Source organism: Sturnira hondurensis, unplaced genomic scaffold (assembly GCF_014824575.4).
Source record: "Sturnira hondurensis isolate 20B ecotype Veracruz unplaced genomic scaffold, ASM1482457v3 Scaffold0010428, whole genome shotgun sequence".
NCBI lineage: Eukaryota > Metazoa > Chordata > Mammalia > Chiroptera > Phyllostomidae > Sturnira > Sturnira hondurensis.
This window is the reverse complement of record NW_028083059.1, coordinates 12,260,688-12,275,744: the sequence shown is the minus strand read 5'-3', so window position 1 is coordinate 12,275,744 and position 15,057 is coordinate 12,260,688. Positions and strand designations below refer to the sequence as shown.

The 15,057-nt window shown below is 36.6% G+C and overlaps 1 protein-coding gene across 1 annotated transcript in view; it reads left to right on the top strand.

Moving 5' to 3' along the window:
- The window catches only part of EPHA3 (EPH receptor A3), a 344,437-nt gene that overhangs the window by 208,090 nt on the left and 121,290 nt on the right, over positions 1–15,057 (top strand). Inside the window, exons 4-5 of the mRNA XM_037059003.1 lie at positions 7,515–7,670; positions 8,363–8,698. Of these exons, the coding sequence (XP_036914898.1) occupies positions 7,515–7,670; positions 8,363–8,698 (492 nt within the window). The remainder of the gene's footprint in view (positions 1–7,514; positions 7,671–8,362; positions 8,699–15,057) is intronic.

The window sequence follows — 15,057 nt, the reverse complement described above, 5'->3', positions numbered from 1 at the left end:
AGTTTAGATAAGTTTATGACATACAGTTCCCTCCTTAAGCGTGGAAGACAATTGACAAGCTGGCTACACACAATGTCCTTAGGACCAGGGCCTGCTTTAGCATTCCCTTTGCAGCAAACGTACATCGGACCACCTCAGTGTTCCTGGCACCTGTCTCACTTGCTCTGATGGGGCAACAGGAACACAATAAAGTCTGGTTACGAAGCTATCTTCAAGCCATACTGGACTGTGATTGATTCTGTTGTGTTAAATGGTGTGGTGGCATTTTGCCTTAGGTCTTTTTGTTGAACAGTGGAGAGAACAGAAGAAGGAAACACTTGATCACTTTGTAAATGCTGCACATTGCAGGCAGGGTTTAATGACTGAACATAGCCACTTCCAGTGTATTGAAATGCCTCTGCCTTGCCTCAGAGCATTGTACCTCTATTGAAATCGCAAAGAATAGAGTTCCTGTAAGATTGTGGAGTGCAGCTCATTTTGGGAATAAACAGTTGCTTTGACCTTGTCCCAGCAAATAAACCCTGTCAGACCCAGAATTGCAAGGCCAGGAAATCATCTGTTTAGCCAGTGCTGGTTCTGGTGATTAGTTAGTGTTTATGGCTGGGAATTGATAATATAGCCCTGTGTATATGAAGCTAAGGTCTGAATACTAAAAGGGCCCTATTTACCAACAGCTCTATTTTTTAATTTAAAGTTTGTTCAAATTGAAATCAGCCTTTTAATTCTTAATTAGGACCATGTTTTCCTTTAAAAGTCAACCACATTAGTCAACTGGAGACAAAATTCACTTTGCAACTGAAAGGCTGTCTACTTTCTTTCAACAGTAGCCACCATGGTTTACTAAGTGCATTCGTTTTCCTTTCTCTATGGTAACTTTACCCATTCTCTGTATGAGCATAGCTCAAACCCATCAATTGCAACTTAAGAGGAAAACTGTGCTATGTGCTTTGGGCATGAAGCCAAGATTCTGTCTTGAAGCGTTTCTATAATTATTAGTCATTGTATAGGTAGTGCTCATAATACTCCCTATTTCATACTTTCTTCTTTATTATTTTCCAAAGCTGGCGGTTTGTTATTTTACCCTACTATTGACCCATAGTATTTAGTTCCTGTTTTATTGTTACCTCTTCATAAATACAAAATCAGCAGATTCCTAAAATATTTTAATTCATTCACTACAAATTGATATTACTTTGGCTTCCTTCTATTATTCATATGCTTAGCATTTCTCAATAGAAAATTAACACTTGGCAAGGGTGTCATAGCTTTGTTCCACTGAGGTCCATTCTAAGGGTTTTTTTCAGAAGTTTGGGGTTTCCTCAATAAATGAGCATGCATACCTTCATTAACTCAGCACTCATAATACAGAAACTAAAAGCCAGATTAGCAAGGATAAGGCAAATCAAACCTTACTGCAGACTAACAAATGAGAAATATATTTTTTTAAATAGTATTTTCAATACTGTCCTTGTTTTCCTTGCAAAAGAGAAAAATATCATCTCATATTTTTAAAAATTTAAAGGAGTTAAATTTTAAAAATTTAAGAGTCAGTATCAATTTTAATTTTTTTGTTTCAGATTTTTTTACTTACTTTTAGAGAGTGGGGAAAGGGGAGAAAGGAAGGAAGAGAAACATCAGTGTGTGGTTGCCTCTTGCACACCCCATACTTGGGGCCTGGCCCACAACCCAGGCATGTGCCCTGACTGGGAATAGAACCGGCGACCCTTTGGTTCGCAGCCTGCACTCAATCCACTGAGCTATACCAGCCAGGGCTCAATTTAAAAATTTTTATTCATTCCCACAGATTGCCAAACTTCTAACATTCTAATATACAATGTACATAAAAGGAAGATTATAATTAAATAGAGCATTATTAGGCTATTGGTTAAGATGAATATATATTAGGGAATTATTTGTTTGGCACTCAACTTACCTTTTAATTAATTCAATTATGAAGTAGACTTGTCCTTTGAATACATACTAATCTGGTACTAGAAAACACTGAAAAGATTAAAGTTTATCATTTCTTGTTGAAGTATATTTCTTTTGGGTCAGAAGAGAGCCTCATTTTTTTGTCTTCTTGTCCCTATTTGATTTTATAATTTAAATGGCTAATTATAATCCTCAAAGCAGTGAATAAAGTAAACATAATGTGTTGCATTCTTTTCTATTTAGAAAGTTCTAGGAATCCTACAAATTTTGATGCACTTTTATTATCTTTTTAATGTTTCTAGCCTAAAGAGTTTTAAAGACAATTTACTCAATACCTGTCATTAATATATGAGGAAATTAAAGTCTAGAGAGGATAATTGATTGCAAGTTAATTACTCACAAAAATTGCACCTCATCCACTGCTAGGTCCTGGAAAACGTGATCGCCACAGGGCATACAAAAGGAATAGGAATAACTTCTGTCTCTGTATTGCTGAGTTCTAACCTAGGAATACAAAATAACTACCAAGCAAAACTTCAGACATACTTTTAGAAGAGGAAGTCACTATTGCAACCACCTCATTAAAATTTGAAGACACCTAGTCAGTGAATTTGTGATAACACTTATCTAGGAAAATAGACTAGATCAAAACCTGCATTTCCTCCTCCCTAGTCTCGTGCTCTTCCTATAAGATGCTCAAAACACCTTGAAATGCTGGGATAAAGATAAGTTTGAAATTTCTTGGCGAAGATAGAATAAAAATGCCATATTGAAAAGTATCTTAACAATGATTTACATTCTCAAGTAAGGAGAGCCGTTTCTAAAATAACAATGACATATGGAATAGTGTCTCCCCTTTAAAACTGGAATTGTGACTTTTATCACTATAGTACTGAGCCCAATAAAGTGTCTCAGTCATTTTAGATGAATACATGTTTTTTTCAATGGAGTGAGTTAATGAAATTAAAACATTATACGAACAGATCTGATTCTTAGTAATCCATGATGATATCCAATAGGTTTTGAGGTGTTATCTCCCATTTTAATGGTTATTAATTTAGATTCATGGGTCATCCTACTTAGATTTATCAACACAAAATCAAAGACGAGAATTCTTGCCACACTTAACTAGTTGAATCTCTGTTATGTCAAGGGTATAAAACATCTCTCAGACTGCATACCAAAAAGCTGCCAATTTGTTCCCACTTAAAGGACCTTAATCGGCTTAATTACTCTTTGGTTTCACTACCTTGGGACTGAAATCTATGAATAATTTTACCAGTGTCTGACTGCTACAAATATGTTCCACTGGGAAAGCTGAGGGAGACATAAATCAGAATTCTGTGGTCTTGACAGCAGAGTTTGAACACGTATAACCACCTTAGTTAAGCATTACCTTAGTAGCTGGCCTACTCCCGCAAGGGCCTTGACTGTACAGCAGAAGTTCTTTATTTAAAACCCCAACCTGGATAAATCTGAGTTAGTATCAATTTGTTTACCCTTCCTGTCTGATCTCTGCTTTCCTCAATATTCTGTAATAACTTCATCGAGACTTCCCTTGAGTAATAAAAGAAAACATAACATATTTAATTTCTACTCATTGTGTGGATTTTTAAAAATATGCTGAATGTTCTCGTTCTATGAAATAATGCTTAAATGAGAAAAATGTTTAAATTGTTATATCACAAGTTTTACATTCAAGGTAGGGAAGGCTATGCTTTCAAATTAAAACCATACCTCTTACTATTATAAGATACTAAAGGTACTAAAACATAAGTATTTATGCCATTCAAGGTAAAGTTTCAAATTATTTTATAAAAATATTTTGAGGAGGAAAACGGTATAAGAAGTAGATATGTATTTAAGCACAAGTTGATTTACTGCAAGGGAGAGAGATTATTTATTGATTGCAACATTTTCAAAGTATGCTATATAAAGAATTTCCTTTTACACATGCTTCCTACCAGTGTAATAATTTTGTTAGTAATATAAATTGTTCAGTTACATTCTCAAATTTGTTGACCAACTTTGGTGGAGAATTTAGAGATCTTGTTTATAGCAAGACCTGTCTCTGTGTGTCACTTAATGTCCTGGACTGCAGTGTCCACCGAAGGATGTAGAACACACAGGTTGGCCAGTGTGATCCTTGCGATCTTTTTTGCTCTATTAAGCAATGATTGTTTTTTAATCAATGTGTATCGACTGAATTCTCTTTGTCTTCTATGTCATTTAAAAAATGCTTTCTGCTGTGAGTAAAGGCAAACTTGACCACAGTGGCTTAAACAAATAAGCTCTTATTTTTTGACATTATAATAAATCTTGAGATAGGTGCTCGCTGGGTCAACAAGTATAGAGTACACATCTCTCTGATTTTCCTGGCTTTTAACTTATTGTCACATGTAAGCCATTATGTCCATAATCAATTCTGGAACAATGTAGATGAAGTAGACAGAAAAAAAAAAAGAAAAGCTATCCCAAAGACTTTCATCAGATTCCTGTTTGTATTTCTTTGGCCATAATTCTGGCCATTCATCACTATTTGCAATGAAGTCTGAGTAAAGCGAGCACTGGATGGGATGCCATTCTGAACAAATCAGGATTCTATTAGCAAGCAGGAAGCAGAGTTTGGATGTTGGGTATGCAGCCAACTGTACCCACCACATTCCTCTGCTTAACGGTTTGTCTTTTCATGTTGATCTATTTGTGTATTTAAATATGCTCTCACAAGCCAGCTCCAGCCATCTTTTCATAGTCTTTCTGAGATGAGATTCCTCTGTGCAGTCTCCTTCAAAATCTCAAGCAGAATGGAGTGCTCACTCATGTGGCCTGTGTTAAAAGTCTGAGGCCCGGTTCCAGTTTCAAGGGACTTTGGTACAGACAGCATTAGAGAATTTATATCTTTAAGGTTGTCCAATAGCCTGAAAAAGAGTAAATGATTAACAAATATTTATTAAACTTTGTGTGTATATGCCTGCCTATATGGTACTATTGTTATCTGTAAGATTATTATTTTTATTTTTAAAATATATTTTATTGATTATACCATTACAGTTGTTCTATTCCCCCCTTCATTCCCCTCCACCCTGCACACCCCCTCCCCCACCATTCCCCCCTTTAGTTTATGACCGCGTGTCTCAAGTTCTTTAAATTCTATATTTCCCCTACTATTCTTGCCCTCCCCCTATCTATTTTCTACCTACCATCTATGCTACTTATTTTCTGTATCTTCTCCCCCCTTCTCCTCCTCCCACTCCCCTGTTGCTAACCCTCCATGTGTTCTTCATTTCTATGGTTCCGCTCCTGATCTAGCTGTCCTCTTGGTTTGCTTTTGTTTCAGGTGTGGTTGTTAGTGAGTTTGCTGTCCTTTCACTGTTCATATGTTTTTATCTTCTTTTTCTTAGATAAGTCTCTAACATTTCATATAATAAGGGCTTGGTGATGATGAACTCCTTGAATTTGACCTTATCTGAGAAGCACTTTATCTGCCCTTCCATTCTAAATAATTAGGTCAAGTCTATGTTACCAACTTGTATTAACATTTTTAATTTCTAGGTTTATTAATTGTAGTTATTACTGATAGCATTTAAGTTACTACAGAAATCCTGGCTGTAGTGTTGTAGTTAAGATGTCATTGTATAACTGTCTTAAGTATCACATAGTATAGTTATTTATAATAGCAACAACAAGTGACTGATTGTTTAGCAAATACCTTTATGCTAAATGTTGTAAAAAACCATAATAGTTCCAAATAAAGGCCCATAGATAAATTTAAAAGCAAACAAAAGAACAGAGCAACTAAATATTGAAAGACTCAGCAATGTCCCTTTGCAAATTTAAAGGCACTTCAATGATAAGCTAAATTGAAACCAGAAGTTAAGTGCATAATTTATTTATACTTTATATCATTTCCTCCAAGGCAATATAAGAGGAGATATAAGTAGAATTTTCTAACCAATGCTCACAGACAACCTTCAAAACTTTGTAAACCTAATCCATGTTTGGTTAGGTTTACAATAATCTTTTTTTTTAGTGGCTTTCAATGTGACACCAAAAGTTGTTCAGTTTAATGTAACATGTTCCTAGAGCAGCCTTTCTTAGTTGGAGCTAGTAAACAAGGTGAAATGAATGACTGCTATCATTTTATTACTCTAATTGTTTGTCTTGGCAGTGTAATTTCTCAAGAACCTTATCGTAGGAAGATATGCTATTATGGATATAATGCATCCTCTTTCAAAATGCATTTAACTATTATAAAACTTAATATCTGTCTACACAGGTTTTACTTAAATGCAGATACCTATTCTATTATTCACAGTATGAAGTTGATGTAAGAAAATTCTGGACTTTAATAATAAAGATAATCTATAGGGCCTATTCTGTATGTAAGTACTTTAAGTCATCAAATTTTAGTGTAGCACTGAGATTGAGTTATAGAGATTCAAGAAATTACTCCTTTCTAGAGATATTCTGAAGGACACAAAAAATTTAGACCCAAATCCTTTCCTCAGAGGAATGCCAAAGAGCTTCTTGATGGGATTTTCACCATGAATTCAGTTCTCAATGTAATTATAAAAAATGGATCAAACAAAACAGTACAGCACTTTGAATTTTACATCATATTAAATGAAAAGTAACACAATAGAGGGAGCTGAAATCAATATTTGGTAACCAGTTCATTCTGTTAAACAACAACACGTCATTCAGAGACACGGCCAGAAAGAAAGACAGTACCAGAGTCATTTTAAAAAGCTTTTAATCTAGTAACAATTCACAAGTATATCAGTTTAAATAGAAATTATACCTCTCTAGATTTGATATATATAGAAAAGGAGATATATTTATTTAAATAGAAATTGTACTACCTTATGTATCTGAGATATAGACAAGGAACTATACCACACTCTTTGTCTTAGGCCACTACCATAGAATGACACTGCCGAGGCAGGAAAAGAAAATCCCAGCTCATGAGAACTACAAGAAGGCATGATTTCTTCCTGCAGTTGCTTACAACTTGTGGGGATAAATTTGTGCACGTAGAAACCAATCAGCCAGCAAGTAAGTGTATAATACAAGGGTGGTCAAAAGTAGGTTTACTTTTTATGTAAAACAAAAGTTGTTCAGGTGGAGAATAATACGCTAGTCAATAGGTTATAATACAAGAGTGAACTCTGTGTTTCATGCACTCACAATGCCAGTGTAACTAACCGCAGTGCAGTCTACACAGTGCTCACGCTTGAACAGGGAGTAGCTACATGACGACATGGCTTTGCTCTATTTTCTCCCCAAATATTCCAATGCCAAGAAAAGCTGCGAAAACATGAGCTGGAAATTTCATCACACTTTCATGCCAAAATAATCTATACCTTGTGGGGCTTTTTTCCCTTTAACATTTGGTGCAAACTGAAATGTACATGTGGAGACACTACACTGGGCCGTGTTTCTGCTTCTATAAATGCTGGAAGGAAATTTTTAATTTTTTATAGTGAATGCATGCCCTAACATCCTGAAATGTATTTTACATCTTTTCAAACATACATTTTCAAAATGATGCCAGAATTGTCAAAGAGTCCTTTTGTTTGTAGCTTGTCGACCGGGTTTCTACAAGGCTTTGGATGGTAATATGAAGTGTGCTAAGTGTCCACCTCACAGTACTACTCCTGAAGACGGTTCAGTGAACTGCAGGTGTGAGAATAATTACTTCCGAGCAGACAAAGACCCTCCATCCATGGCTTGTACCCGTGAGTAGTTCTGCTGCAACCCATGCCTCCATGTTTGTTTTATTTTGTATTTTACTCCTTGTTATTGTGTTTCTTCTTTGTTTAAATCATTTGGCCCATTTCCTGTGCTACCCATGTGCAAATTGAAAGCTTTCTCTGCTTCACTGTCCATGCTTGGCTCACCACAAATGCAACATTTATCATGCAAAATGAATGAAATTTTAAAGTGCTTCCTGCAATAGGATACCTAGAAAGAAAGAAAGAAAGTTGTATGCATCTTGTTTTAGATTTTGCATTGTATTCGATAGGATGGGGAAGGTTACAAGCATGGGAATTGTGTTTTTACATTTCTATTCCCTCTTGTTTATGTTGGTCATAGGTCATAGGGGGGAAAGGGCTAAGATTTATAAAACTAATACTAAAGTTTTCATAACCATTCACAAGGGCATTGAATTTAGTGGTAAACGTCTTTGTTGGACTTACTGAATGCATATTCAATCTTGAGTCAAACCTCCCCCACTCATAGCTTGGAATGTACAGTGCTCTTGTATCCATGTGTCTATAATCTCATGGATCCTCTAAGGACAAATTAAAAGTATATAATAAAGACAGGATGGTTATTTACCTCTTTCAGTTCCATTGTAAATTATATCTTTCCCTTGTAGTAGAAACCAGAAGTGAGGCTCATTAATCTTTGTTGAACTACTTTGCAGGACCTCCATCTGCACCAAGAAATGTTATCTCTAATATAAACGAGACCTCGGTTATCCTGGACTGGAGTTGGCCCCTGGACACAGGAGGCCGGAAAGATGTTACCTTCAACATCATATGTAAAAAATGTGGGTGGAATGTCAAACAGTGTGAGCCATGCAGCCCAAATGTCCGCTTCCTTCCTCGACAGTTTGGACTCACCAACACCACGGTGACAGTGACAGACCTCCTGGCACACACTAACTACACCTTTGAGATTGATGCCATTAACGGGGTGTCCGAGCTGAGCTCACCACCAAGACAGTTTGCTGCAGTCAGCATTACGACTAATCAGGCAGGTGAGTATGAGCCGGATGTTTCCCACTCCTGTGTTTCAGAGGCAATTAAGAGTTTTGACAGACAGAGGTGGAAAAGGGTGGGGAAAAAGATTTGAAAGAATTTCAGGATTTCCTCTTCTATCACTTTTAGATAGCTATGCTACATAAAAAATTTAATTCTTCAAATGAGAATGAATCATATTGGCTAGATGATTTTAAAGTAATTCAAACCATTGCTGCCCAATTTGGAATCTTTAAATAATTGGAGCCCTGGAAATAGTACTTTGGGTCTCTTCAAAGCATTTTCTTATTTCAAAGAATCTAGACATTGAACCTTAGGTATGAAAAAGTTATGGAGGATATTTAAAATTTGAAATGGCTTTACCTTAGTTACAGTTGTATCAGATTTTTTGATGTAGTTATTCAGTTATCTTATGATTGTCTGTAGCTCTGAGTATTATGGCTCAGAAAGTTATAATTCTCTGGTTCATTAAAAATAAGAAAAAACCAATTTTATTCAGTAGCTAAAATTTGTATTTAAAAAGTCAAAATATGACATTTGTGGAGAAGCATAGTGAAACCAGTTCTTGGTGGAGAACATTTCGAAGCACTGATCTAAAAAAAAAATCCTGGAGTCCATGGTTAGGTGATTTTACCAACGAGACTTTCCACTGACAATCTTCTCTGATTAAAAACACGCTACACTGACAGGTTGTAAACATGTGATGAAAAACGAAACGGCAAACTTCTCACCTTTCCTTGTCTCACAGCCACCGCATTTCTTTTTTCTTTACTGTTAGTGCATTTTGTTCTTTCTTTTTTTTAATTTTAATTTTTATTTAATTCTTGTTCAAGTACAGTTTTCTACCTTATATTCCATTTTGTTCTTTCAATCACTCATGAAATCTTCCGTGTTTCCTACTTCTCTGATAATTCTTTTGATTTGTAAAATAATGTTCTCTAAAGATGTGGTATTCAAAATTACTTATGGGATTTTGGCTGTGATTGTCTCAAACATAGAGAAGTGTTATGCTTTACAGGGTATGTAGAGACATGATAATGCTGCTCCTTTGAGATAAGACGATCATTTCCCCAATGTTGAAAACGGTGATGAATGAGTAATAAAGTTTTCTTTTGGAGCCAAAAGTTTTCTTTTGGAGCCAACTAAGCCATGCAAAGTTAAGTTGACAGACATTTACGTACATAATTGTTGTTACAAGATATCATAACTAGGAATGCATTCCAGACAGTTTAATGCAGAGATATTGCTGTATCATTTCTAAACAACAAATAAACATTGGAGTCAGAAGAAGAGGAAAGGAAGAGACAGGACACACCCTGACCTACAAACTACAGACACTTGAATCAGCTTCCAGGTGTGTTAAGCCCTAAACTGGAAGTCAGGATCGAGTGTATAGTCTGCTCTTTTTCTGCATTTGGCTAAAATTTGGGAAGTCCCTCAGCTCTGTAGTGGGACTTGCCCCTGGCTCTGGGAGTATGTACCCTGGAGCCTTAGGAAAAGGGAAAGGAGTGATTAAGTTCTCCATCTGCTGGGAGAGGTTGTAAAGCTGCCCAATAAGGAGCCTAAAAAACTCGTCACTTTATTTTCTACAGCTTGGTTAGCTCAGCGATATTAAACTACCAAAGTAAACAAACAATGCATGCCCTCCAGGGCTAACATCCAGCAAGTCAGCACCTCCGTGTCTCTGCTGATTGCTAAAATGTTGTACTACTTCTATGTTGGTTAGAAGTAGTTTCATCTACTTCTGCAGGTTAGTATAGAAGTGCATTTGTTCTGGTTAATTCCTCCAGTGGCCTGAGTAGCCTCCTAAACCCAGAAACTCAGATCCACCGAATCCTCCCCTGGATAATCTGGTGACCAAAAGTGTGAATCATAGGGGTTTCGTCATAGGGGTTTCTAGAGCTCTGTGCCAGGACTGCACCCTCTTGAGGGATCTATGTCCCTGAAGTTCTCACTGATAGATTGTTTTGACTATGGCCCCTGACTGGGTCCATCCTCAAATCTGTCTCTGATTCTAGACTCCTCGCTTATTTCTACTTCACTTCTACTCTCTCTACCAATCAAAATTGTACACTTTTAGTGGTGTCGTGATAATATATAAACTTCATTTGTGGAAAAGACATGACTTTTAAACAAAGTGCACTGAATCATTGCGTATTTTAATGTTGCTTCCTGAATCTGCAATTTCTCCCACTTGAAGCTAGATCCTAAACCAACTAATGTAAGTTTTTGCTTTGCTTCAGTTAATGATATTTAAACTTTGTAACTAATAATATTTAAAAATGCATGACTTCAGTTTATTTAACTATCTTTCATGACAGGAAAGAAAAGAGTAATGTTATTGCTATGTATTACATGATTATAGCTTTTTATATTCAATGAACACAAGAATTTTAAGGAATTATAATTATGTGGCAAGTGGCTTTCCCAAATCCTATATTTCATGCTGATTTACTCTCTTGTTTAAAATGAGAGCATCAATCTGTGTTATAATTATCTCCTGAGTCAAACAGAAACATATAAAAACAAGCAAGAACTCCTTGTGTCCTACCTTATCATCATCCTCTGGCTTTCCGACAGCACATTTATTGGGAAACGAAGAATAGTTTCAGATATATACAGGGAATGAACGTAGAGAAAGTGGCAGCAGCCAGGAGCAGACCGAGACATTAAAAATAGATGGGGTTGATGCTTTGGCCTCCCAGTTACAAATCACAGGGCAAGACAGAGCTTCAACAGGGATGATATCAGTTACTCTTCCTAAACCCACTCCCTTTTTTATATAATCACAAATTTATCTACAATACGCGCTGCTAGGCATTTTACCCATTTATTTATTTCAGGGTTTATGTATTTTTGTGTGTGTGCCTGGGGAGGTAGAGGTCTTTGTTCAGTCCTTAAATCCCCACAGTTAAGATATATAAACAAGATTAGAAGCAATGCATTTCTCCAGAGAGCGTTTCTTTGTTTTGCTTTATGTTCGTTCTTGTGAAGGTTAATGGACTTGTAGCCTTAAAAGATGAACTCCATGCCACCAGATGGATATGACTGTGACAGATATGATTCCATGGTGTTTAAATTACTCCTAGCTTATCTTTGACATGGACATAAAGGAGAAATGTGAATGTGTCCCTTTTAATCTAGTTTGTGAGATTGAGCCGGTTGATATTTTTCTTGATTATGGTTTAAAAGCCATGAGATGACCACATGATAAGACACCTTCTAAATGTAGCATATTATGTTGTAAATTCCAGTGTTACTTCTCAGTGCTCTATACTTTCAAAACGCATGCCAGTGAGATAAAAATGCCGCATCTACATAAAGATGGTATTTGTGAATTCATCAGCCAAACATGTATAGAAAGAACTGCAGATTGCAAAGCAAAACTCTGTGAAGTCATAATTTAGTACGAATTGCTACTTCATGTATGAGTATATCACCTCAAATTGCTACTTCCAGTAGTATATTGCTACTTCCTTGAATGAGTATATTTACCTTTTAATTCTGGAAACAGTTGTTCCGAAACATTCGCAGAATATCATTTCTAATTATTCTCAACCTCCATCATAAAATACGCACTTTCCCCCCCACTATCCTGTAACATATAATGATCTCAGACTAGAATAAGGGGCACTAACAGAGAAGTTATGGGCATACCATTTTGGAATCCAGCCTTGCTCCCATTTTACAGCTGAAGAAACTGAGATTTGAGAAATTTTTTCAATATTTCATTCAGAACAAACTTCCACTTAAGTCTCGCAACTCCAATTCACTTTCAACTTCTATTTTCCTATTTTTCTGCCATTCTGTGATTCATGTATGTGTCTACAAAAATAAATGCTCCCTTCGAGGCAGAGAGGAGCTTTGCTGGGAAAATCTGCTATAACCCATGCCATCCACAATAAATGTGATCCTCACTTCTCAGCCACATATCACAGGGTATCCTATGGGTATTCTGCAGCAGACCCTCCTTATCGCTTCCACTGCCCCCCAAAGCTAATCTTATTTGTTTACTCCCTCATTCTCCACCAATGATTTTCCTTTTGTGAAACAGATTTATCATAAGAAACAGATATTTGGTTTTGATCCCAGTTTACAGCACAGAGCTCCTAAAGCCCTTGGAATTTCCTAAAAGATAAGGGCAACGAAGATATATTTTGTTATTCATAACAATCTCTTTCAACCCACCTGAATTCATATTAGTGAAGTGACTTTTGGAAAACCCTTAAGGATAGGAGCTGGTTGCCAGTTGAACTAACCCTGTGATTAGAAGCTTGGACTTTTCAGTCCCCTTACCTCCCACCCACCTCGGGGGGGGGGGGTGCTGAAAGTAGAGTTCAGTCTCCCATAGTGATTGACTTAATCAGTTGTGGCTAGGTAGTAATGCCTCCTGGAAAGCCCGAAGGAGGGGGCTCAGAGAGCTTCTGTGCTGGTAAACACATGTAGGCGCTGGTAGGTGACAAGCCAACAGAAAGCATGGTAGCTCTGTGCCCCTTGTCCCATACATTGCCCTATGCATTTCTTCCATGTTGTTCTTCCCAAGTTATATCATTGCATAATAAACTGACAATCTAGTAAGTACAATGTTTTCCTGATTTCTGTGAACCATTCTAGTGAAAAATTGGACCAGAGAAGAAGGTCGTGGGACTCTCTCCTTCTTTTTTTTTTAATAGCTGGTGAGTCAGAAGCACAGATCACAGGCCAGACTTGAAATTGGCATCTTGAAAGGGAGTCGGGGGAGTCTCATTGGCCTGAGCCCTTAACCTGTCAGATCTAATTCTAACTCTGGGTAGACAGTGTTGTAACTAATTGAGTTGTAGTTGTAGGATACCAAGCTGGTTTGCAGAATTGCTTGGTGTGGGAAAACAACCCATACATTTGGTGACTAGAAGTGAACCGTTCTGTGAGTGCAGTATTGAGAGGAAGGGAGATACTTGAGTGTGTTTTTCCTCTTACACCCTAACTTGTTAAGACCATGAAGCTTAAGAATGAAAAGGAAATGCTGCTACTCTTCCCCACTTCTTTAAATATAATTTCTCCTCTCTGTACTCCCTAACTTCTGTTGACTCCTAGTTTGCTTAAGCAAATCTCCTTCCCTTTTACCATCTTTAACAAGTACTCTCTCAGCTCTTTTTCTTTGCCATTTATGTTGTATAGGTTTTTCTTCATCTTAGATAAAGATACAAATAATTAAATCACAGCAGAGGCAATAACAACACACCCATTGTGTGCAGGCATTATAAATTGAGTCTTCAAGATTTTATCCTAGTTTCTCCTAATTTTCAATCTATAATTAAATGTTTTAATAAAGTGATTCTTCCTTCACCTTTTATTCTCTCATTTATAATACAGTTTGGGTTTTACTCTCATTGGACAGCAAGTAACCTTTTGACAAAAGTCATGATTTTCTATTTGTGCTTTTATGTTACATTGTGAGGAAGGATATCAGTTTCATGCAGGTGTGGACATTGATGTGCTCATTTGTGTTTCTTTTTCTTAGAACAATGCCTTCTAGCCCTTGTAATCACTTAAATGTTTACTGACTGATGAATGGTTTGAAAATTTCCATCATTTGAAAATCAAAACATTTTCTTCCTCAAACCACTTTCTCTCCTTATTTTTTAAAAATTGATCTTAGAGCAAGGGAAAGACAGGAGGAGAGAGAAAGATTGATTTGTTGGAATACATAATGAATACATCTGTTGATGTATTCATTGGTCACTTCATATATATGTCCTGACCGAGAATTGAACCTGCAACCTTGGCCTATTGGGATAATGTTAGGCCAGGATTCCCTGTATTATTTTCATCTCTACTACTAAAACCACCATTTTCCCAGTTCACCAGCTTTTTCGAAATGATTATTTATTTTTTTTAGACAGAGGAGAAAGAAAGGGATACATTGATTTGAGAGAGAGAAAATACAAGTTTCTTCTCCTATCTGGCACAACCAGGGACTGAACCAAAACCCAGGAATGTGCCCTGACTGGGGATCCAACTGGAGACCTTTCCCTTTGCAGGACAATGCCCAACCAGCTGAGCCACACTGGTCAGGGCCCAATAACCAGGTTTTGACCTTAGGAATCATGTATAGTTCATCTTCTGCTTTTAAGAAGTTCTCACATGCTGCTAATTTCTTAAAATTGTTTTAAATCTTCATACCTTTCCCTCCACATTTAGTGTTAGATTTTTAAATCTCCAGTTATAACACTTATAAATAAATAATATCATAGATTATAAGAGTCACTCTTTTAATTATATTGAGATGCCTAGATAGAAGAGACTTGGAACTGAAATATATTCACTTAAATAGAAATATCCTACTGCCCAGCACCTTTTTTTCCACTGAGATATTTTT